At 36.0% G+C, this 25,044-nt stretch overlaps 2 protein-coding genes and 1 long non-coding RNA gene across 9 annotated transcripts; all 3 read left to right on the forward strand.

The window, feature by feature from the left end:
• The first annotated feature begins 402 nt into the window (after nucleotides 1-402).
• Nucleotides 403-18,646, forward strand: LOC132126490 (innate immunity activator protein-like). 6 transcript variants are annotated; one of them, XM_059537753.1, is made up of 12 exons: nucleotides 403-637; nucleotides 2,798-2,885; nucleotides 8,689-8,803; nucleotides 10,253-10,386; nucleotides 11,282-11,404; nucleotides 11,506-11,737; nucleotides 11,868-11,915; nucleotides 12,621-12,915; nucleotides 13,190-13,348; nucleotides 14,002-14,761; nucleotides 17,336-17,613; nucleotides 18,497-18,646. In XM_059537753.1, exons 3-11 carry the CDS (start codon nucleotides 8,749-8,751, stop codon nucleotides 17,411-17,413), a joined length of 1,884 nt encoding a protein of 627 aa, XP_059393736.1. In that variant the 5' UTR covers nucleotides 403-637; nucleotides 2,798-2,885; nucleotides 8,689-8,748; the 3' UTR covers nucleotides 17,414-17,613; nucleotides 18,497-18,646. The 6 variants fall into 6 exon arrangements, with proteins under 6 accessions (XP_059393736.1, XP_059393733.1, XP_059393737.1 ...); XM_059537750.1 differs by lacking the exon at nucleotides 2,798-2,885 and having other exon boundaries at nucleotides 404-637; XM_059537754.1 differs by lacking the exons at nucleotides 403-637; nucleotides 2,798-2,885 and adding an exon at nucleotides 7,218-7,472 and having other exon boundaries at nucleotides 13,193-13,348.
• A 372-nt stretch (nucleotides 18,647-19,018) lies between these two features.
• On the forward strand, nucleotides 19,019-23,418 carry LOC132126383 (aminopeptidase B-like). The gene is given in 6 exon segments (XM_059537600.1): nucleotides 19,019-19,722; nucleotides 19,724-19,940; nucleotides 20,566-20,706; nucleotides 21,758-21,912; nucleotides 22,057-22,173; nucleotides 23,099-23,418. Coding segments are annotated over 6 exon segments (1,041 nt in total). The 5' UTR covers nucleotides 19,019-19,567; the 3' UTR covers nucleotides 23,355-23,418.
• A 209-nt stretch (nucleotides 23,419-23,627) lies between these two features.
• Nucleotides 23,628-24,810, forward strand: LOC132126384 (uncharacterized). Of its 2 annotated transcripts, none has more exons than XR_009427379.1 (3): nucleotides 23,628-23,708; nucleotides 24,258-24,463; nucleotides 24,773-24,810. It is a non-coding gene; the product is annotated as an uncharacterized LOC132126384 (long non-coding RNA). The 2 variants fall into 2 exon arrangements; XR_009427380.1 differs by having other exon boundaries at nucleotides 23,628-23,694.
• Nucleotides 24,811-25,044: the final 234 nt, after the last annotated feature.

Below are 25,044 nucleotides of genomic sequence, written 5' to 3' on the forward strand. Positions count from 1 at the left end.
GCTACAGTGTAAATACTGCGTCGATATCAAATCAATTTGAGCGTGATTTAAACCCAGACGATTATAACCACTCCTCTCGAAATAGACTTTGAGCTTTGTAAATTTGCAGATAGTTTATGCTCAAACAGTAAAATTACAGACCAACTTAAGTTGAAAAAGTGGAAAAGCATAATAAAACAATTTTTTAAATCTTTGAATCAAGTTGTTCAAAAGAACCGATTCGGGAAAATGAGTCGGACTTCCCATCTCTAGTTCAGTCAGCGCCGTGAAAAAAGTTTCTGGAGAGGTGTGACCATTGTGACAGGGGGGTATGGTTTTAAGTTTCCGTTAAAGTGCCTTCGTAAAGCACATAGAACAAAAAGACAGGTCTCGCATTCCTTCAGATGTCTCATGTTAACTTTGCTGAATTACAAATTATTTTAAATTCTTTTTCTTTTGTCAGAACCATCAACGAGAATCTACGTGATACGCAACACCCTTAGATCGTGTGGTTTGGTATCGTCCATTCTTCAGCGTCTCGCTTACATCAATTTGGAATGCGGCGCTGGAGAAAGCGTGGATAAATAATATCCCATGATAAGGCATTGCGTGAAGATTTGACGACTCTGCGTACGTTTTCGTGTTATGACGACAAAGGGTATGGTAATATTTTCATCAATCGATAATACCTACACAGCCATAAATTGAGTAAAATTCAGCTTATACAGGACAGTCGCTTCAACCAAAGTTTTGCAAGTAACGTACAAAGTTGGACATCTATACAGAAAAGTTAAAAAGTATATATTTAATTATCCGTAGTTTCAAAGTATGGTGTAACTTACTGAATAACGTAACATTAACCCAACATCCTATTTTAATGATTCATGAAAATACAGCAAAATAAATACATTCAGAATTTGTAACAACGACAAACCCAGGATTTATGTTGAAAATAAAACTGCAAAAGTTATTTAATAAGTACGTGCTTATTTTAAAATGTAGTGGTCTAATGATACCTTAATGGGTCATTAAATCTGAAAACTCTTTTCTAGTTGTGAAATCATAAAAAAGAAAAAGAAAAAAACAAAATTAAACCTAGACAGCAGTTTCTTGGTTCATTTTGTGTTGAAGTTCAATTGTTGCCTTAAACTTTTAAGTAAAACCAAAATGACACCATTATATAACCTGCAGTGATATGTCCTTTTCGCTTTTTGACCTCTTCAAATTTAACTAGTAACTAAGAAAATATATATATTTTTTAATCTAGTAACTCCTATAATTATAAGGAAATGACAAAATTATATTGTAGTTTGAAATAGCGGAATGGATGGTAACAAGTATGTTATAATAATGAAAACATTTTAACATTGTGAAGTTAGTAAGCTCCTATGATTATTGTTTATATGGAAGTATGGTATTGTGTGGACAGTGTAGAGAAGTTGTAAAGCTTTGTTTAGAACCCAAGGGGGGAAAAAAACTTGCACAGGTATTATATCTGTGGCGTGAGAATCACATGCTTATATTGTTTCATTGTCTAAAGGTGGATATTATTTTACACACCATTCATTTATTCAGCTGGGAACACTCATTTCTGCAAAAGGGGTTTGGTTTATTGTTTATAAAAACACATGAACTAGATCAGTCAGTTTCAAAACAGATCAGAACTGCAAGTTTAGCTTTTAAGTAATAAAGTCTATACTCTGTAGTCTAATGTAATTGTTCAGGTGTTGTTCCTTGTGTAAGAAAGACAACTGAACAATTTGTCCTTGTGTAATGCTTTGGAATCCAGTGATCAGTGTGTTTCAGAGCGTCAAGGGTGATTTGAGTGGGCCGGCATCAGAAGGAGGTGTGTTCCACTGAACGTGAATAGCCCTGGAATCTGTGTCTTTGTTGGTTCATAGACAGGGTCGGCCAAACCGGAGCCAAGCAGTGTGTGTGTATTGTTTGCTGCCGACAGCTCAGTTTTAAGGCTTGCATTAGCAACTCTGGATGTGGCCTAATACAATGACAGGCCCTATAGTGATGTTTCTATTTCTGCTTGTGCAGCAGCCCATTATATTGGATTTGACTTTCCAAATCTGTTGTTTCTATTTTGTTATTTTATTCTAAATTCTTCTTGGTTCATATTTCAACATAGCGATGACTGTACCTTACTTCCTATATAAAATATATATCATACTGTATGATTTATAGAGTAATACAAATCAGGAAAGTCAGTATAGAAAAGTGATTGAATGGTGTCCTTTTTTCACATTTTGTAAACCTGAAGGAATTAGTGAGAAATAGCTTTTTATTTAACTGTATTACTGTTACACATGCGTCACCAAATAGGACATTAGATAGATATTTTATCTACTGTCCTGTGCAATGACACAAAGACTAAACAGGAACTGACTAAAGCATGTAACCATAACACACTGATTTCAAAGAAACACTGCACTTCCTTTTGGATAAAGAAAGGACGATTAAAACAAGATATTGTTTCCATGAGTAATAGATAAACGAACATCGGTGCAATGCTGCCCTGTGTATTCCTGACAGAAGTATTCCACTGTGTACATGCAAAATACAATTTACATTTAAAGAAATAAATATCAATAAGTAAAGCGCAAGTGACAGCATTTGCGGCATAATGTGCAAAAATCAAGGTTACAGTGAAGCATTTGCAATGAAAAAAAAGTGGCAATTTTTAAGTGAATTTCAAAACAAATGCGAAGCATATCATAAAAAAATATATAATTATTATTATTATTATTCAGTTAAAACTTGAACATTATTTTGAGCTTTAAAATTGTTCTCATCACTTTTTCTTTGTTAGGGTTTTTGTCGTTGGTCGTGGCAACAAAGTTGTAAACTTGGATATGACGTTACACTGAAAAGACTTTTGGGCCCCACTCATTTCCATTGTAAGTCCCTCATTGTTTAACCAATGGTTAAAACCAATGTTTGCTGCTTCTTTTTCAAGAAAAGAGGTCAAAAAATGTGTAGTAATCAACATAGTGCCACAAGCCTTGTTGATTAAAGCTGGAATTTCCCTTTAATGTGTTCTTCAAAGTTTTTTTCTGATATTATTCTGCTGTTTGGCTATTATAATGATTATATTAAAATGTGTGCTATTTCCCGGGTGAACTAGCCACAAACATTTTCCACTAGCAGACAAACCACCCAGTGAAGCAGAGTGAGTTAAGCCAGGATCTGTGAGGTCTGTTTCATCTGCTCAGTCTTGCCGCAGTTGTAATGAATATATAGAGGGAAAGTACTCCTGGGGTTTGCAGCCTGAGGGATTCGTGCTGCTCTGCAGTGCTGGTGTTACAGCATATGACATGACAGTCCACATCAGAGAAACTATCGGTGCTTTGGCTCATTTAAATCAATTTCCACTTTACATCCTCTTTCTGCCAAAAGGGAGCCCTGCAGCCACACATGTTCCAAATGCCCGGGTGTGGTGGTGTTGTTCACAGGCCTCAACATCCTTATTCCTTCTCTGTCTCACATGCCAAAGCTTTAATTATGCAGTGTTATACTATGGATACTATTTTGGAGTAATTATAAGTCAATAATTACTGACATTGACCCACAGAGTGTATATTTAGGCCCTTCTTATTCCTATTAAGGCTAAATGTAACATTTCCCCATTCTTTAAAATAGCAATGTCTTTTCAGTGTAACAAAATGGTTTAGTGGATTTTTTTTGACAATTCCATTTTCTTCTTTTCTAACTATCTGTCCTAATCCGTCTTCATAAGTGTAACATCCCTTTTCTGTTCACACGCTAGGCTTTAGATTGCTCTGCTACACTATCAGATATCTCCATTGTAATTTTATACAGTTCAGTTGTTAGACTGTAATTTAGCGTAGCCTTATAGTCATTGTTTTTATGCTGATACTTTAAACTGTACAAAATGTTTTGTCTGTTAAACGTGTTTAATTCAAGTCTAATGTATTATAGTAGTATTATTTAAAATGACTGAATCAACTTGACCTTTTTTAATGACAATAGGGTCAGATCATATACAAATAGCTGCATATTTTCTGCATTAGTGAGAATAATGCTTAGATATAGATTGTATGTACCGGTAGTCATAACCTGGTATTAAATAGATTTTTATATAATGGTAAAATTCAGTGTTTTTATTTTTATTCTGAATCTAAATGTAAATCAAGTAAAACATTTAGACCTTTTTCATCTCATCATTTCTTTTCCTCTTTTTCCTTTTTTCTTTTTGTGCCTGGTGTAGACAGGTCCTAAGTAAAGGTTAATATTCAGCCGTCACAGTTCACTGGTGTTCCCAGTGAGCCTGAGCTCCCTGTCTGAATGGGCAGGATGGGGGAGATCCCCACAATAATAAAACCCTCTCCGGCTCCCATACATGCTAATCCAACATACCCCACATCCCCGGGAGGAGGCGAGATATGAATCTACAGGCTTCCATACAATATCAGCTTTAACTTTTAGACAGCTAATCCTATGTAAATCCAGTGGATGTTGCACTGAATAAACGATGTATATATGCTATCACAACTGTCTTGTTCAGTTTGCGAGTTTAGTTTTGTGACCCATTGCTGCTATGCAGACTTTGCTGCTATATTCACATGCACATATGACATGACCCAAGAAACCCATTTTACAGCAAAGGACTTATACTAGCTCTCTTAATAGTAGGCTGTAGTATAAAGCTACAGGAAGATAAAAAACAATCCTTGAATCATCTAGTTAGTGCCAACTTAATACTAATGATCTTTTGTTGTTTTCTTAATCATCCATGGTGCATTTACTGCTTAAAATCAGTTCTCTGAAATGGCCCTACTAAATATCAGTTGTGTTCGCCTGATTTGTCTAAAAAAGCAAGCTTATGCCTACAGTATCTCCTAGCAGGGAAGTCCCTTTAGAGTTTGTTTTGACATAAATAACATGATCCAGAAAACTCAATTACTTCCCACATAAGTCTTGTGGCCAAATCTGGTCAGTTCAGAGGTCAGTGCTCAATTCAGTGTTTGTGGAGCCCAGCTCATGGTTATGTAAGGCAAAGACAAGTACTGATTTCTGCATTCTGCCAGCAATTTTTAAACCCTTGCGTTGTTCTAAACTCATATGACTTTATTTCAAATTTGTGTGGACTCAGGAAACCTGATGTATGCCACAGCTTATGAATCTTTATGATACGTAAATTGGGCCTTTGTATTGTTTTTGAAGGTTGAAACTTTTAAGCTGACATGATCCTAATTTAACACTATTGTTTTTATGTTATCTTTGTTTGATGTCAAGATATACAAATTAGAGACTAAGAAATTGGCAGAATTTTAGTTAGTCGTTGGGCCAGATCCTTTTTTTAGGAAATTTTTCAAATTTATAATTGTCATTTTTGAAACTCACATTTATCTCGTCCACTGAGCAGTTGTAAGACATGAGAAAGTTTGTATGATGAAAACATATGTGAATCATGGCACTTATCATGTGCACAAGTTTTTTTTATTTTTTTTTTATATTGAGGAAGTTATCAAATTCAAATGTTTACATGCTTTATTTTTTCTTATTGATCAGATCATTTTAGGTCTACACCACCCCTTTCAATCTGATCGAAGTTTCATTTGGCTCAGGCTTTATTGGATTGATTAATATGTATACACAAAGGCATTTCAGTCCGATTAAGCAATGAATAAACATAATTTGGGTGCATGCAAACATAGCTACTACTATATATATATATATATATATATATATATTTATACGTTTAAGTACTCAAATATGCGTTTATGAAGTGGTCATCCCGTTACAAGTCTTTTTTTTTTTTGACACAGAGTAATCTTGTAGACTAGCTGTGAAACCAGATACTGGTATGCTCCAGCAGTCGTGTTTCCTTGGGAGATAGGATACTATCCCGACTGGCAGCCGTGGTGGCTCCTTTACGCGTTTAACTGGCATTCTTGGAGAGCCAGTGTGAGAACAAGGTTCCTGAATGTATGTGAACGATGCATGAGAGCAGCAGGTGCAGCATCTCCCACAGTACTCTGGAGAAGCTTTCCTCTGACATCTGTGTGTGGGTTGGCTTTCTGTTGGGTCAGAATGTTAGAGTGGAATGAGTTTCTACACAATGCCTCAATGAGGTAACTGTATGCATGACAACAGCATTTGCATTACAGTACTGGTAAAATAATTTAATTGAACAAGGAGATTGCTTGCTTGTTTGGTATTATATCTTTGCTTCAATTGGTTGTCTTAAATGCAAATGATGAATTTAGGTATTTTGGGAGACCAGTTCTCTTAATTAGATGCCAAATATTCCAGATAACTTTTAATCATTTTTGTACTGAATGTTAATGTAATTCATGTGAGTTCTTGTAAATAGACTAATGGTCTGAAAATGGTGTTGGCCTAAGTATCACCATTAGGGGGAAGCAGGATCTCATGAAACACTGATCTGTGAAAGCCTATGCAGAGTCCAAAAGTCTGAGACCACAGGCGAAAATGTAATTAGCTTTTTTTTTCTTTTTTTTTTAATACACTTTTTCATTGCAAATAATTTTATTGTCATACCAATTTAAATGAAAAGCTAAACCAAAAAATGTAAATGCATGTGAAAATGCTCAGACATTTGTTTCACTCTTTTGCTTCAGTAGGAAAATTTGAACATCATAAACTCCTGATCATCATATTCTTAAACAGGGTTTTAGAAGATCCGAAGAAGATGAATGAACATCTGGTTGTTTGTATAAAGGAGCTCACATCATCAATTTCACAACTTTGCTTATTTGATTAGTGACCAAGATATATTGTTCAATTTCAGTATTCCTAAAACATTTTTTTTAGTTTTAAAACTTCCAAATCTTGTATTAGGGCTTTTCACATTGCCCTTAACCCTGGATTATCTTCGTTCTAAACCCTGGTTTTAACCCCTGGGGAAAGCACAACGATGTACCTGTGGTTGTGAAACACTGCTCTTTTATAAACAGTCTTTTCTGTAAGTGGAAAAAATATCAGTGACGGACAACACATGAATTGAAGAAGGTACCATTTCATTCTTATATTTGTAGTCTGAAAAGTCCATTTGGTCCACTCTTTCTGTTCAGGGTTAACTATTTAAAATGTGAAAAGCCTATTGTTTAGTTCCAAGTTTGAATTACGTTTTGAGTTTAAAATTTATTATTGTGGTCTTGATTTAGACATTGTTTACACTTTTATGGTGGGATTTCATCACTTGCTTCATAATTGTGCACATCCTGATAACGACAACAGGGGGAGTTATTATAGCCTTCGACAAGTGTGTACAAGAGGTGTGACACTGTGATAACTCTCACACACACACACACACACACACACACACACACACACAGAGGTATGTACAAGACGCGCCCAGGTTCATTTCACAGTACAAACTCCTACCGGTGCTCATCCAGAGTTGGAGTGTAGTGTGGAGCTAGACATCTCTTGGAAATCAACTTATTCTGTTTGCCAGATACACTTATACTGTAAGAGGGATCAGCATTTTACAATATGTGAGTACTTTAATGTTATAATGACTGTAGTTAATCATATAAGTTATACAAGGACAGCTAAATGCTTAGCGATAGCTTTTTTTTTGGGTGATTGTTTTCACTGGTTGTGTGATATGGTAGTTGTTTAATATTGAGTCTACTGATAAATAACACCAACTTTTTAGAGCCATTCATTCTCAAATCAAGAAATGTTCACTTAAAAGTTATAGCCTAAAACAAAGACAAAAATTAGCAATAATTAGCAATAATTATAATAAAACCTTATAAACATGAGGCTATTTTGGTGTTCTATCTCTTTAAAGATTGTGATATTGAGAATGGCTGGATGCACTGTTAGTGACTTAGACTTAGAGTGCATCTGCAGTTTCAAAGTAATAAAATCACAGCTTATCGATTATAGATCTAATATCAAGCATCTGTTAATCATTGTTCCAACTGTAGATATTCACAGCTTACTCAGGAGTTTGTCATCATATCGTAGAGTAACATTTTGACATATTGACAGGAAGCCGGCGGTGAGACTCTTGGGTTTGTCAGAGTCATACACCGCAGAACATATGTGTCACTAGCTGCTGATGGTCTGGACTTTGGCATTATGATGTCACATTTTGTTGGGAAATGCCACTGAAATATATATGTAGTTAATTTAGATGTTAATTTATGTTACTATTAGGTTACTAAAGGCATTAAGCATAAATGTAAATGTAAGAAATGTGAAAACCAGTCTATAGCTAATTGCAATTCCTTTTAACTGTAAGTGGTCTGAGAAACTGTTGTAGAAGTGAATCGAGGTTAATTAAATACAAGTGAGTGCAATGAGGCATAGCAGCCCTCTTCTGTTGGGAGCATTCCAGTGTTGTAATCTAAGCACAGCACGGCCTTGTTCCTCCTGGAAAATTGATATTTTTCAGATACAGATGGATGAGTAAAGGAAAAGTATTTACTTGAATGGCCTCTTAGTTAAAGCTCACCCTGAGCTCCTGCTGACTGTGCATAGCCGAAAGGCGTAGTTAGACTGGGATTTTTAGTGGCCCTGTGAAAACTATTGTTTGCCAGAGCAGTCTGCTGGAATCTGCTCTGACCCCTGTGGCTCTGGGTCAGGACACCCATCACAGCTGAGGGGCTGAGTGGTTCCACGGGACTAGTTTTTCTTCACTTTGGCTTGAACAGCTAAATTGGTCTGGTGAATGTGATAAAAGTTTTGTTTGTTCTTTAGGAATTCGTAAAGTAAGAAAAAACCGAGGCTTTCACTTCGAAGAACACTTGACCAGCTGTCATGGAAGGAAAAGAGGAGATCAGTGATACTGACAGCGGGGTTATTCTGCATTCTGGTAGGTTCAGCCTGTTACACATTGCCTATACAATGATATATTTTATGCCATATAGAATGTGGTTGTGAGATTAAAGGGTTAGTTCACCCAAAAATGACACTATCTATCATCATTTACTCAGCTTTGTGTTGTTCTTTCTTCTGTATAGTTCAGTGAAAGGATTAGGAGCTAAACATTTTTAAATGCTCTTAAATGGGATGCAAAACTTTGTCTCAACATATAAATAAAATGATGTGTATAATAGACATGTATAGATTATTATATATATATATATATATATATATATATATACACACACACACATACACTCAAAGTTCAAAAATTTGGGGTCAGTATTGCCTTTTTCTGATGCCTGAAAACATTACATAACATTAAAATTAATAGAAATATTAATAAAAAAAAGTTTCTTGAGCATCAAATCAGCATATTAGAATAACAGCTGCTGAAAATTTTGCTTTGCCATCTCAGGAATAAATTAGGCCTAAATTTCAAAATATAACATTTTTTAAATAATATATAATAATATTTTTACAATTGTGAGATTATTTCACCTTATTTTTTATTTGTACTGTTTATTTGATAAAAAAATGCAGCCTTGGTAAACATGTATTATTGTACTGTTTATTATTTTACTAACATTTACTTAATTTGTAAATGTATGTAAAAAGTTACAGTACTGTTCAAAAGTTTGGTCAGTATTATTTCAAATTAGTTGAAAAAATAATACTGACCAAACTTTTGAACAGTAGTGCAATTTTTTAAGTACATTTAAAAATGCATGCAAAATAATTTTTACATACATTTACAAATGCATGTTTTAGTAGTTGGTTTTCAATTCTGAAAAGGAAGATTATGTACATTACACCTGTAATGGTTGAATCGGAAGCAGCCTCTCTATAACAGGTTTTAAAAAAAAGCCCTTTTAAACTAGAACAAGTCAAACTGTTTCTTACAAAGGGACATAATGTATACCTAATAATCACATTTTTTCTGTGCATTCATACATTTTTTTTGTTGGTTATCTCTTTGTATGCTGTCACATGACTGATTGAAAAAGTACGCTCAAGAATTCAGTAGATAAGCTCTCCAGACATGCCAGAGGCGTTTGCTTTCAATTACCGGATACAGAAGAAATGAATCCTTTGTTGTCAATCATTTAGCCGTTTTTAGAGACCGGAACCACCAGTCATAGCCTTCATTTTTTATCATATCGTAGTCGTTGATGAGTATTTGTTTCCTGAAAGTCTAGATCAGTTTCTGAGATATGCCTTTGCTCAAATGCCGATTATAAATTGGCATCTTTAGGGTTTTTTGCTAGGATACTATATCAACATTTGGTTACGATTTAGAAGAAACAACATATCTATTTTGACTAGCTCTTTGTAAAATTGCTGATTTTCTGTTATTATCTTGAAGTTGCTCCTCATCAGGGTATTTTATTTGTTGTAGGGCCTGACAGCCCCACCACAGTGATGAAGGATGTGAATACTCATACTCGGGTCATGAAACTCAAGCAGCAAGCTCTGGAGGACAGGTTGAAGATTTGCTTACTGGAGCTCAAGAAACTCTGCATCAGAGAGGCTGTAAGTTACCGTTCACACTCACTGCTTTACCAAAATGCTCCTGAAGAGAGATAAGGCAGTTCTCACATGGGAATTAGAGTGCACTTCCACTGCATGCTGATACCATCATGTTTTTGAAGTTTCATTTTCCACCCAAAGTAACTTCTTCAGAAGGCACGTCAAATGCTGCAGGAATCTTAAGGGTTATTTATGGTATAAAAAAAAACAAAAAACACAATTCCCACTTCAAAGCCAATGACTGAGTGAGCAAGTCACCAAAAGGTTCATCACCTTCAGACCCAGAGGCATTGTGGTGTATTAGTCCTCCTGATAAGATGTTAAGTCACAGAAATGCATCATTACTTCCTGTTGGAGTCACCTGCTGTGGCTTGTCCAGGTGTTCTTCAGTGCCTGATGACACCTTTGTGTCACAATGAGTCTGATGTCACGCCAGTGTGTATCATCTGTTTTTGAAGGGCTTCACCTCTATTGTAGTTTTTTAAAGAGCTCTGGGCTTGAGGTTTTTGTCTCAAAGAGAATTGTATCTAAACGTATGCTGACATGGATTTGGAGAAGATAGAGGGCTGGTTTAGTCAGGAAGAGCTCTTGGTACAGCTTAGGCAAGAATCAAATCTTTCAACAACAGGCTTGCATAATGTAGCGGTTGAAAGCTGTAACTTGTCCCTACTCGCTGAAAGGATTCTTACTGGAGAAACAAGAATTCTGGATAAAGGCTTGTTCGTGATAACCTCCTCATGACTTTGTTCTGTTTCACTTAATTGTTTGATTATGTAATTAATGTAATTATACTTACAGATTACATAGACAAATAACAGATCTTCTTGACTGCCCAAGATAGATTTTTATTTATTTATTTATTCAAATATATTTTTATCAATTGTCTGTTCTGTTTTAGGAACTCACAGGACATTTGTCCTCAGATTATCCCCTGTTACCTGGAGAGAAGCCCCCTCAAATTCGCCGGCGCATCGGAGCTGCTTTTAAATTAGATGAGCCAAGGATCCTAAATAGAACTGAGGTAAAGTCCTACACTGACTCTTAATCTGTATTCACAGGAATCATGGATAACAATCTACTGTTAATATAAACCAATCTGAATCTGATGAACATCATACACAGGATTCTGAGCTGAGCTCTGTGGAGGCTGATCTGGCTCTTCAGCAGCAGATATACGTGGCATCCCAGAGACTGTGCCAGGAGGAACATCTCAGCAAAGCGGTAAAGAGGAGTCGTCTACAGCAGTACCAGCGTGAGGAAAGGAAACTCAAAGAGCTACAGGAAGCTGTGTTTAGGCTGAGACTGAAACATGGCCGATCTTCACCACGCCCTGGCATGATCACACAGCGATTATGTGAGTTTACATGTACTTTTTCAGAGTGTTTTTGTTTTACTTTTTTTTTCACTTTATTCCACCATGTGATGAGTTAACAGCTTGATAATCAAAAATCATGTTGTTCTTATTTTATCTGTTTTATATCAAGGCACTTCAGACAATAGCTCGTTGTCAGACTCAGCTGTGCTGGATGAGGGTAAGTCAAAACCATGTTTATGCATAGTGTTTTTTTTTCATATACTTTTCAGATATTGCAGTCCCTAAATAAAGGGCAGAACTGGTTATTTTTATATACAATTATTATTATGTTTATAGTTTATTAAAAATATATATTATCAAGTTATTATTATTTTATTTGAAAAATATAAATAATAAAGATTTAAATATAAAATTAATAACAATTAATTATTAATCTATATATATATATATATATGTGTGTGTGTGTGTGTGTGTGTGTGTGTGTGTGTGTGAGACCCTGGACCACAAAACCAGTCATAAGGGTACATTTTAGGATAGGGCGATATTTGGCAACTATTTGAAAATCTGGAATCTGAGGGTGCAAAAAAAAATCGGAATATTGAGAAAATTACCTTTAAAGCTTTCTAAGAAGATTTGCTTAGTGCATTGTCTTTAGCAATAAATATTACTAATCAAAAATTAAGTTTTAATATATTTACGGTCGGATATAAAAAAAAATATTTTCATGTAACATGATCTTTGCATAATATCGTAATTATTTTTGGCATTAAAAAAATCATTAATTTTGACCCATACAATATATTTTTGGCTATTGCTACATATTGCTACTATACCATTTTACTTATGACTGGTTTTGTGGTCAATTTTTATTCATGCCAATAACCCTTGTTAAATTAAATAATCTCTCTCATCCATGTTTCAGAGGAACTGTCTTCCCAGCTTTCTTCAGAGCCTCCTGCTCCTGCTATAGACTTTCATGCTCCACCTCAAACCAACTCTTATCCCCCTTCTAATACACCTATAGTCCCCTCCTACCAGCCCCTCGAGGCCACTGTTCATCAAACCCCGCCACAATCCCTGGAGGATTTGCACACATGCCAGAGTCCAATCTTAGAGCATGACCCTGCCCCCATTCAAAACTCTCCCTGGATGGAGAGTAGTTTGGACCAGCCCTACCAGAAAAAGAAAAAATCTCACTCTAGTAGCATCAAATCCAGGTACATATATCTTTTTTTATTCTTTACATTTTCTACAGTGCAAAGCAAGTATTAAATGTCAAATGCGTGTGATATATGACCTTTCTTAAGCAGTTTTGACTCACACCTCCTCTTCTGTAATGGCTATTAAGCCAAATATCTTGATATATAAGTTTATATATGGAACACATATATTGTTGTCAGTAAACATGTTATTGCAAAACTACAGCTCTACTGTTTCAGTTTTGTTTTCATAAGTGTAAAACAAAAAGTGTTTTTGTTGTTCAATGCATAGTAGTCCTGCTGTTACCCCCACATTGCCTCCTCTGGAGGTCTGTCTTGAGGAGGCCAGGATATCACTCCAGATACCCACCCATGCTGCTCTGAAACACACACAGTCCTGCAGTGCACCCTCCACTCCAGAGATGCACCTGCGCAGGATACAGTCCTTTAGGTTCGATTTCAGTTTACTCACAAACTACCATTCTAAAGTTTTTTTTTATACAAATATATATTTTATATAATTATAACCCATTTATATTTCATATTTAATATGCTGCGTTGTTATGATCAAAAATATAACAATGTAATATTGTGAAATATTACAATTAAAAAAAACTGTTTTCAAACCGTTTTAATGTATTTTAAAATGTAGCTTATTCCTGTGATGGCAAAGCTGAATTTTCAGCAGCCTTAACTCCTGTCTTCAGGGTCACATGATCCATCAGAAATCATTCGGATATGCTGATTTGGTGCTTTTTTATAATAAACATTTATTATTATAACATATGATGAAAACAGTTGTGCTGCTTAATATCTTTCTGCAAAAAGTTATTTTTTGCAAACCGTGAACATTTCTTTCTCAGGATTCTTTGATGAATAAAAGTTCAGAACAGCATTTATTGTTATTTGTAATATAATAAATGTCTTCACTGTCACTTCTGATCATTTGAATGCAGCCTTGCTATAAAAAAAAATTATTTATTTAAAAAAAAAAATCTAACTGACCCCTAACTCTAGAGTGGTAGTGTACGGTTCACATGTGTTTTATATATTGTATGATCATCTCAAATGTTGACAAATCTATTAATTTTCTCATTATAACAGAGTTCCCAACACTGATCCCAACCCTTATGATCCCAAGCGGGAACGTGGGCGCTCAATGGGCCCCAGGAGAGGGTTGACAGACTTTGCGGTGACACCATCAGAATACTCTCCTATAAGTCTTAATGTAGGAAACCCTTTGTACTACTCTAGTTCCGAGGACAGCAACTCAGAGCACTCTGTGCATTCATACACCAGCTCGCCCTGCCAAGAGCACCCTGGGGAACTTCCGTGGCCCAATCAGCCCCAGTACGGATACCAATACACCAGCTTCAATGACAATCACATACCACAAAGATGCTCTCCTACCCCCTTCTACAAGAACGCTCAGTACCAGTCCTCATCGAGCTTTTCCAGGGGATACGTGGAGGACGGATGTGTTCACCCCTTGGAAATGGACAGCGGACGATTGTTGTACATGAGACACCAGGCCCCCTCACCTGTTTATTCGACTAATGGTCACTATGAGTACTGCTACAGTGAGGCTTTGCCTTCCCAGCAGGGAAGTTGCAGGTTGTTACCCACCTATGTGAAATTGTCACGGGCTCCTTCGCTAAGAGAGTATCCGCACCATCCTAACAGAGGCCTGCCACGGCAGGTGGTGTCAGAGGAACTCAAATCGTGGCACCAGCGCAACCAACTCCGACCGCCTCGCCCACATTCGCTGGACCGGAACAGGCAGGGTGCACTCCGCATCCGAAATGTGCCTGGGCAAGAGTCCCCACTTTCGCTTTCCCAGCACCACCGGTTCCAGGAACAGCAGGTAAATAGGCTTTCCTCACAGTCACTCAGAATAAGTGTGCAAAGAGAAAGGAAACATCTCCAAATATATAACTATCTTGTCTCTGTATGAAATAGTATAGAGCTGTATCGCCTTACTGTCAAGTATCAGTCTGTTGGGAGAGGAATTTCCAGAAAAGGCAGATCAGTTACGCACTGCCCAGGCCTGCCTGAGGAGCGGGGGAAGATTGGCTTGATGCTCTTGCTGTGTCAAAGTGAGATCACTGCTGGGTCTAGGTGTGGTCTTCAGCTATGAAAGAGCTTTTGATTGGAATTAGCCTAGGGAATGGCACAATAGCAAACTGCACACAAATCATAATTGTCATTTTGTTGTTTATGGTTGCCCAGAGATATTAGAACACAATGCTTTAAATCAGTGCACACTACTGTTCAGAAGTTTGAGGACTGTAAGATTATATTAAAATGTTTTTTTTATATATATATATATACAGAAGTCTCTAATGCTCACCAAGGCTGCATTTATTTGATAAAAAATGCAAGTGAAAATATTGTTTTATAATAATACAATTTAAAATAACTTTTCTATTTGAATAAATTTGAGATGGAAAAGCTGAATTTTCAGAGACCATTATTTGGTCTTCAGTGTCACATGATCCTTCAGAAATCATTCTAATATGCTAATTTAGTGCTCAAGAAACATTTCATATTGTGCGTTGAAAATAATTGTTGTGCTGCTTAGTGTTTTTGTGGAAACCATGATTTTTATTTTAAGAATTCTTTAATTCATTTAAAGTTCTCTTTGAAATATAAATCGTTTGTAACATTATAAATGTCTTTACTGTCACTTCCGACCAATTTAATGCAAACATGCATTAAAATATTAACTTTTGAATGGTAGTGTATGAGGAATGATATGTTCTCGCATATTTAAAGGAAACTCTGCTACTGCTCCGTTCTGAGCATTACATACATTAATAAATAAAACAAATCACCTTAGGTTTTACAATGCTGATTGACCATTCTTTTTTCAGTCGAAAAGAAATGAATATAGAATTTGAGAAATTTAATTTTGTGGAAGACGTGATCAAAAATGTTAAATGAAAATTAATAACAGAGGATGAATGACTACAGAATTACTTGTATTGTTTTAAAAATAGAAACTTTGAATTTATTTGTATTGTCACACACAGGATTTCATTCCACTCAAAGCATTTCCCCATTCTTCACAGTCATGAACTTTCCCATTAACACCACAGTCTAGTGGGAAAGCTTGCACTCAAGGTTGTTCTGCTGTTTATTTCCATTCAAGCTTGCGGTGGCTACAGTATGTGAACTTGATATGTAGGTGAGCATTCCATTCCTCAGGGACAAACGCTTGATTGGACGGAAGGAAACAGTGATAGCGCCCCGGCCCATTAGTTCCTTTATTTCTCAAGAGCAAGCCAGATAAGTTGTTTGGCCAATGCACCTCTACTCCAGCTTTAGCATCTCCTCGAGCAACATTTTAATAGCTGGCATGTTCCTAGCTGAATCTGATAGGTGTCTTTGTTAGCTGCTTTTGTGGAATAAAAGTAAAATTGATCATTTTAACCTATACAGTGTTTTTTTGCACTACAGTCAAAAATGTGCACTCAGGCCACTAGAGAATGCAGTGCACATGTACCAACAAGTTTCATAACAAATCATTGAAAATTCCCTGCTGAATAAATTTAGGATGGGGTATGAATGTCTTCAGGATACAAAAACTTAGGAGTTGTGCAATGACACACTCATTTTGAAACTTTGCAAAAATCCACATATTCAAAACCACAGATTTTGAAATGTATTATTTGGGTGGTTAATTTATATATTTATTATAGGTCTTTTGTCGTCGTTTCTTTGAAGATATTTAGATCTCATGTGGGAACTTCAGCACTGTCTTGAGACACACATTTGCTTCGTTTTTATAACATGTCATGCAATGATTTACAGAATCATGTGTTTCAAATACAGAGACAGCTGAGCTCGTCTTGTAGACTACTACTCAAATGTCATTATTATCTGCGAAAATTTTAGCGTAATGAAAGACGCTTTGGTCTTTCCTGTTCTTTTGCATTGACTCTGTAAGAAAATATTTGGATAAAATGGGACAAAATTCTGCATATAAACTCTAAACTAGTGGTCGGCAACAGGCAGCAATAATAGGGATTTAAAGCAACAACAGCTGATTTGAATAGCAAATAGTTATTATTACAATAAGTTAGGCTCCACTTTGTAAGAAGCAAATTAAAATGATTTTTACACATTTATTATTCACAATATGGAAAGAGGAAATAATTAAGCAAATACATTTTTGTTAATGACTGTCCTACTACACTATAGGATATAATTTACAATTGTCTGCATTTCTGGGTGTAAGAATACACTGTGAGATCCGTGATTTAAGATCCAGCTGTTGTGTAACCCAGATTTATGATGACACACCTTCAGACAACACCACAGTGCTGCTGATTGTGCAGTCACTCCCGAGTTTCATCGAGGGTTGCTAGAATGTTAAAGCAATGCAAACAGATTTCCCTCTGGACTGACCTCTTTTCTCTTCGCTTTTCTCCTCCAGATATCCCAGAAACAGGTTGTTTTTAGGACTCCAGACAGGTTGTATGAGGATGACTCTGAGGTTGCCAGCCAGGTGTGAAACCATGGACCCCTTATGACAACAGTCCTATTTATTAAATAATTTATTGAGTTGATGGATTAAAGTATAGACTTTTTACCATCGAAAACTATATACAAGGATATGTCAAGACAGTCATCACTTTCAATTAAATGCCTTGTCCCTATATGTCTGTGTGTGTGTGTGTGTGTGTGTGTGTGTGTGTGTGTGTGTGTGTGTGTGTGTGTGTGTGTGTGTGTGTGTGTGTGTGTGTGTGTGTCAAAGTCAAAGTCACCTTTATTTATATAGCGCTTTAAACAAAATACATTGCGTCAAAGCAACTGAACAACATTCATTAGGAAAACAGTGTCAATAATGCAAAATGATAGTTAAAGGCAGTTCATCATTGGATTCAGTTATGTCATCTCTGTTCAGTTAAATAGTGTCTGTGCATTTATTTGCAATCAAGTCAACAATATCGCTGTAGATGAAGTGTCCCCAACTAAGCAAGCCAGAGGCGACAGCGGCAAGGAACCGAAACTCTATCGGTGACAGAATGGAGAAAAAAACCTTGGGAGAAACCAGGCTCAGTTGGGGGGCCAGTTCTCCTCTGACCAGACGAAACCAGTACTTCAATTCCAGGCTGCAGCAAAGTCAGATTGTGCAGAAGAATCATCTGTTTCCTGTGGTCTTGTCCTGGTGCTCCTCTGAGACAAGGTCTTTACAGGGGATCTGTATCTGGGGCTCTAGTTGTCCTGGTCTCCGCTGTCTTTCAGGGCAGTAGAGGTCCTTTCTAGGTGCTGATCCAGCATCTGGTCTGGATACGTACTGGATCCGGGTGACTGCAGTGACCCTCTGATCTGGACACAGACTGGATCTGGTGGCCACGGTGACCTCGGAACAAGAGAGAAACAGACGAATATTAGCGTAGATGCCATTCTTCTAGTAATGTAGCAAGTACATAGGGTGTTATGGGAAGTGTTTCCGGTTCCGGTTTACCTAATTAATGCAGCCTAAAAATCCTTTAACGAATTTGGATATTAAATAAAAATCCTGTGTGTGTGTGTGTGTGTATGTGTGTGTGTGTGTGTTTTACTGTGACAATGTTTAAAAAAAATATTTTAGAGAGTTTTTTTAATAAATTAACTTACTTGTTTACATTTTGTATAATTAAATAAATTTAACTTGTTACTAAGTGTTTTTTTATGTTTGGTTAGTGTGTGTTGATACTGAGATTGATAAAGTGAAATAAATAAAGAATCTGTTTGTATCCAATCAGTAGACTTGTTCGATGTCGCGTCATAACTGTGTGGGCGGAGTCGGCGTGGGGTAAAACAGCCCCCCCCCCCCTCCTCATTGGAAAAGCATGGTGTTGACTCAGAATGGCCAACATAAAATAATTTCTTCCGCTTGACAAGAGCAACATTCTAACCTTGAGTTACTAAACTCTTTTTTTATATAGCCTACATTGATTTTTGTAAATGGTTGCTCTAAAAACAAATATAAATTTCTAGAGGACAAATGCTGATTAGAGTAAAAAAAAAAATCATCTTTGTAATCTTGTTGTCAATATCCATTTAGATACTAGAGAAAAGTGCCCAAACGTGATCGTCATGTGGCAACTGACATGTGTTACTTTTCTCACTGCTGATCAGGATAAGCCAATCACAGCGATTACTGTATTATCACCTTTTACTAAATGTTTCTCGCACATTTTATATAAAAATGGTGCGGAGGGCTATTATTCGAATGTAAGATACTAATCATTATAATAAGTATATTTAAAATAGTGTACATTGTAATATAAAAAAATACAATAAGACAAAAACATCCTGAGATTTGAATGTGGTCTTAAAAGAGAATTTTATTTAACTGTCTTGCCCCATCGGGCCTACTTGACAAAGACAGTTATATGTCTGGTATGAATAACAGATAGTTGTTTAACTAGTAGCATTTCACCTTTTTAGACGATTTATCTTTTTAGGTCACCTGTCGTGTATTCACGACAAATAACACTGCGCTGCAATAACGCAGAGAACTGCGGTATAAATCCCATCCATATGCTATAAAGATTAGTCTTCCACAGCACATAGACTGTAAACAGTGGCTCCTGATTCGCCAGTGAATGAAGATTGGCCGCCGTCTGCCGGTGTGGACCCGTCAGTTCTATTGTTGCAGTTATTTGTCAGCAGTACAATGGATAAAACGTTGTATTCGGACAAAGCCGAAGACGTCGCTACCTCCTCTAGTTTCCGCCAGTTTAAAATAAATCATTTTCATCTCGATCTTAAAGTGGACTTTGAGCAGAAAACCATATCAGGTACCGAAACAATACAGCTGCAGTGCATTGAATGGTCAAAGTGAGTAACAGCTGGATATTCATCCAACACTGTCTGTGCATGAGATCACGTTCAGTCCTAATGCACGACGTAACTGGACCACAACCGAATTTCTGATTCGAGACTTCACCAATTATGGGACAACTCTGGTCGTGAAGTTTCCAAAAACTTACATCTCAGATGACAAACTTCAACTTGTAATCATGTATACAGCTACTGATGGACCAGGGGTAAGCATGCAAACTGCTTTTAATATTTTTTGTTTATTAGGCTAATTTCCATATTGACAGCTGATGACAACTTGAGCATTTCTGTATGATCAAAACTGGTATCTGTTCACATGGAAGAATCTTTGATTTCTCTTTCTGAACCTGTTTTTAACAGCCTTCATTTACTTCTGGTCTACAAATAAGCACCAATAATGCTAAAATGGTTAATTTGTTGTACAAGCAAGCGTGCATCACTTCTCTGTAGATGTCATGGCTGGACCCAGTGCAGATGGCTGAGAACAAGCTGCCATTCTTGTACACATCTGGGTTCCCTGTTCTTAACCGCAGCATGTTTCCTCAAGTATAGGTCTCTGCAGGAAAGTAATGGGAGTTACCAGATCAGGGTGTTTTTAGACCATGATACCTGATTGGCTGACATCATAGTGATGGTAGGTTTAGGGGTGGGGTTAGGCAAGGGGGATCATTTTGATTGCATGATTTAGAAACACCCAGCAGTTTGAAAACACCCATAAGGTCATAAATGCCCACTTTCTCTGTTTCCTGGCTTCCATACACTCATGACAAAGAGTACTTACTCGGCTGTTGTGTAGGTAATGTCTCACCAAATGCATGTATCTTCTTCCAGGTGTGTTGGCTGGAACCAGAGCAGACTGTGGGAAAGCTCAAGCCTTATGTTTTTACTCAAGGCCAGGCTGTTCTCAACCGCTCCTTCTTCCCTTGCTTTGATACTCCAGCAGTAAAGAGCATCTACTCTGCAACAGTTCAGGTGAGGCCACTGGACCTGTCAAGATGTACAGATATAAAGAGATAGAGGATATGGGTTTAACGACATAATAGTTTACATAATCTGATGATTTGAAGTGGGATTAGATTTTATTAATCAGGAGTCAATTTGGATTGCAAAAAAAAAACAAGGTAGAAAAAGAAAAGTTCTTAGTGACATACTGGTAATTGTTCAGTTTTTTTATTTATAAACTTTTCATTATGACAAAATAATTGTCATATAAATTATATTTTGGGGTTATAAGGAATTAATACTTGTTAGTGACAATGTTACAAGTGATAATGTTACAAAAGATTTTTATTTCAAATAATGCTTGTAATGTAAATAATGTAAAAAAAAACCACAATGAAGCAAAATAACTGTTTTCAGCATGTTTCTTGTTCAGCAGGTGCATATTAGAATGATTTCTGAAGGATCATGCGACACTGAAGACTGGAGTAATTGCACCTGAAAATTCAGCTTTCCTATCATTGGAATAAATTACATTTATAATAAATATATTACATTTGTAAGATATATTAAAATGGAAAAGAGTTAAAAAGTAGAAAACAAAACTGGAAAGGTAATTTTAAATTGTAATAGTATTTCACAATAGTGCTGTAACAAAATATACTGTGCAGCTTTTTTTTTTTTTAAATGTGTTACATTTTTACTGCAAGTACATCCAACCTTGGAGAACGTGAGGCTTTTTTCAAAAAAAGAAAATACAATAAATAAAAAAAATCTTACAGAAACAATATTGTTGAACCATATATATAATAATAAATCATATATTATAAAATGTTGTCGGTCAAATTATGTAAAATGTATTTTTGGCCTGTTCATTTTGACTGTAAATCTCACTTTTCATTTATTTTGTCTGCAATTGGCTCACATTAGTTTCTCAAGAAGAAAGAGCACAATAATTAGATTAGATCCAGTTTTTCTCTAGCCTACATGATAAGGCTCAGAGTTTATTTCTTATCATTGCACTTTGAACTGTCTCATAAACACAGTAGCTTCTTTCTTTGATGCTCCTCACTGCTATTATCAGGTTCCTGATGGCTTCACAGCAGTTATGAGCGCTAGTAAATGGGAACAGAGGAAAGCAGACAGCGCTTTCCTGTTCACCATGGAGCATCCTATTCCTGCTTACCTGGTAGCTCTGGCAGTCTTTTACCATAAAGAAATCATGTCACAAGGTATAAAGTCTCTTCTGAATATTTATTGCTCTTCTGAAATATGTGTTTTTGGTGAAAGTTATTTTACTAACATTATATATGAACTATATTATAAATTAAGCATTTAAATATTTATTATTATTATAATAATCACTTTCAACTTTATTTTCAGAACATGTGTCCGGACTGAGCCTTGTTTACTGCAGGCTGCCAAGCAGGAGTATGATAATGTGATCGAAGAGTTCCTGTCCGTGGGAGAGAAACTGTTTGGACCCTACGTTTGGGGAAGGTGGGATATGCTTTTTTGAACCGATTTATAATTCCGATAGATTTGTATTTTTTTTTTACAAAAAAGGGACAGTGTACATTAATCAACATTTGTGAATGTAAATGTACCCAAATTAACCCAAGGCTAGTTTTCATTGGTAGTCCCAATGCCAGATGTTATTAGGCCAAAAAAAAGAAACAAAATAGAAAAAACAATAACAACGAAATTCAACCAAAAAATACAAAAAATAAATAAATAAATAAATAAATAAAAAAATTTAATAGAAAGAAGCTTATTAAGATATATAAACAACATTAATGTTCATATTGCTGGTTATGAAGAAGCCATTTCTTAAGATGATGCTTAAATAAGTTAAATGATGTACATTCTCTGATTGATTGTGGAATTGAATTCCACTGATGTGATGCACTGAATGAAAAAACAGCTTGACCAGATGAGGTTCTTCTATGTGGAATCATGCAGTCAGCTTTACTTGCACCTGTAGTTTCTCTGTTTTAATAGATTTAAATTTAATCAAATCAACCAGTGGAGGAGGAGCTAAACCATGCATAATCTTATAAACTAAACAAACATTTTTAAACTTAGTGATGTTTCCCCAGCTAAGCAGGTTATACGTATTTAAGATCTGACAATGTTGAATTTTTTTTTTTTTTACTGGCATGTATATTGAATCGCTTTATAGTTAATTTTCTAGACATAAGCACCATATTATGATCTGATAACCCTGTTATCATATTATAAGACTGTGTAATTCTCTCTGGTCTATTACTAAATATTAGAGCAATCTGGGTACTAGTACTATTTGTTATTCGTGTTGGACCTTTAACCACAGTAGATCTGACTTTATCTAACCCGATAAGCACTTTTATTCAGTAGTGATTATATTACAATAGACATGTGTTTTGATCTGTTGTGATTTCTTCAGATATGACGTGCTGTTCATTCCTCCATCCTTTCCTTTCGGTGGGATGGAGAACCCCTGCCTAACCTTTGTCACACCCTGTCTGCTGGCTGGCGATCGTTCTCTCGCTGACGTCATTGTACACGAGATCTGCCACAGCTGGCTTGGAAACCTCGTCACCAACGCCACCTGGGGTGATTTCTGGCTGAACGAGGGCTTCACCATGTATGCTCAGCGCAGGGTTTGCAGGGAGCTGTATGGTATGCTATATATTATTTGAACCTTCATTGAAGTATTTCACTAATAAAGAATTCAATAAAAAAAGCACCATTTGATTCTCAGGAGAGGCTGGAGGCAGCGACTGGTAAAGCTCTTCTCTGTCAGCACATGGACAACACTGGTGAGGAGCTTCCTCTCAATAAACTATGGGTTAAGATCGAACCAGGTAGGCCACCATTTTTAATTAGACATTGTATGCCAAAAAAAAGATGGCAGTCTTACATAACCTGGATATTTTTATTGCAGAATTGTTTGTAACAGCCTCTATGCTGCCTTTCTGCTTTGTTTCCTACCTGGCCAACCTCGCAGGAGATCAATCACGCTTTGACGCATTCCTCATGGTTACTTGAACAATGTAATAATGTTTACAGAAACTGTTCTTAATTAATACTAATTATTATATTTAATAATATATATACATATATACAGTGGTAAACATTTGAAGTGGATCAAAAACTTTAATCAAATTTCCTAAAACCTTTGAACTTCTTTGATCCACTTCAAATGTTGACTACTTTTTATACATATATATATATATATATATATATATATATATATATATAATTTTTTTTTTTTACATATATTAATATATGTTAAGACTTGTTCAATATTTAGTAGTTTTGTTTGGTGCTTGTCACTTTTATTATTGTTCTTTTAAATGTTACTATTTAGGTTTTTTGGTTAAGTTTTAGTTTTTATTTATTTCCAGTTAGTAATTTTAGTGCTTCAACTTAATTTTTTGCAGCTTTATTTCAATTACCAGATATATTTTACTTGAGGGTGCGGAAAAAGACCATTAGCAGCATTTCTTTGTTGTAAAATCACAAAAGCTAGAATAAATGAATACTCTTTGGTCAAACTGCCTTTTGCCATCAGCTTTGTTTCTTCTCGTTTGCTTTGTTAGGTCTGGATTTTGACAGCTGGCTCAATGTCCCTGGTTGGCCTCCATATGTTCCCGACCTCTCTGCTGGTCAGGAGCTTATGATCTGCAGGGATCATAACCTAGACTTGGAATCTATCTGTTATATAAAACTGATATAAAACTGTGGAAGACCTACCAAACTGTCTACTTCTTGAATAAGATCCTTGAGAAGTCACCACTTCCAGATGGTACAAAGAACTCCTTGTGTTTATGGTTTATTTTTATGGTTTAAGTATATTGTAAAATAAATATCCCCATATAATATCCCCATGTTAACAGGTCACATAAAGAAGCTGGAGGAGAGCTACTCTCATAGTATTGAGTCCAACAATTCAGAGCTGAAATTGCGATGGGCCCAGATTGTTGCAAAGAACCAGTATAAACCAACATTTTATTTATAATTTGTACAGCTCTTTAGACTTTTAATTAGATGGCTTGTATGAATAGAGATCTGTTGACCTTGTTTTAAAAGACTGATTTTCATGCCTTGTGTTCAGGGGAAACAGGTTTATCGGGCTCTTTGCAATGGATCAGAGCCACCTTGAAACCGCTCCACTTCAACATCCGCAATGATGTCAAAAAGATAATAACTTAAGCATAAATGAAATAGAAAAAATATAAGGGAAACCAATGTATCTGCAATGATCTGCTCCCAGGTATCTTAAAATTATGGGGCTTTGAGAATAGACTTGATTTTGTGAATTATATTTGTGTTTTTAATAAATAAAATATTTTCCAGGCATTTAATTACTTCCATATTTTTACATTT

The sequence above is a fragment of the Carassius carassius genome, chromosome 44 (assembly GCF_963082965.1).
Source record: "Carassius carassius chromosome 44, fCarCar2.1, whole genome shotgun sequence".
Taxonomy (NCBI): domain Eukaryota; kingdom Metazoa; phylum Chordata; class Actinopteri; order Cypriniformes; family Cyprinidae; genus Carassius; species Carassius carassius.

Bases quoted from the DNA above. Each gene is read 5' to 3' on its own strand.
- LOC132126490 (XM_059537753.1), top strand. From the start codon at position 8,749: ATGGAAGGAAAAGAGGAGATCAGTGATACTGACAGCGGGGTTATTCTG. The intron at 11,916-12,620 runs GTAAGTCAAAAC...TCCATGTTTCAG, and splicing joins CTCAGCTGTGCTGGATGAGG to AGGAACTGTCTTCCCAGCTT. The intron at 14,762-17,335 runs GTAAATAGGCTT...TTTCTCCTCCAG, and splicing joins ACCGGTTCCAGGAACAGCAG to ATATCCCAGAAACAGGTTGT.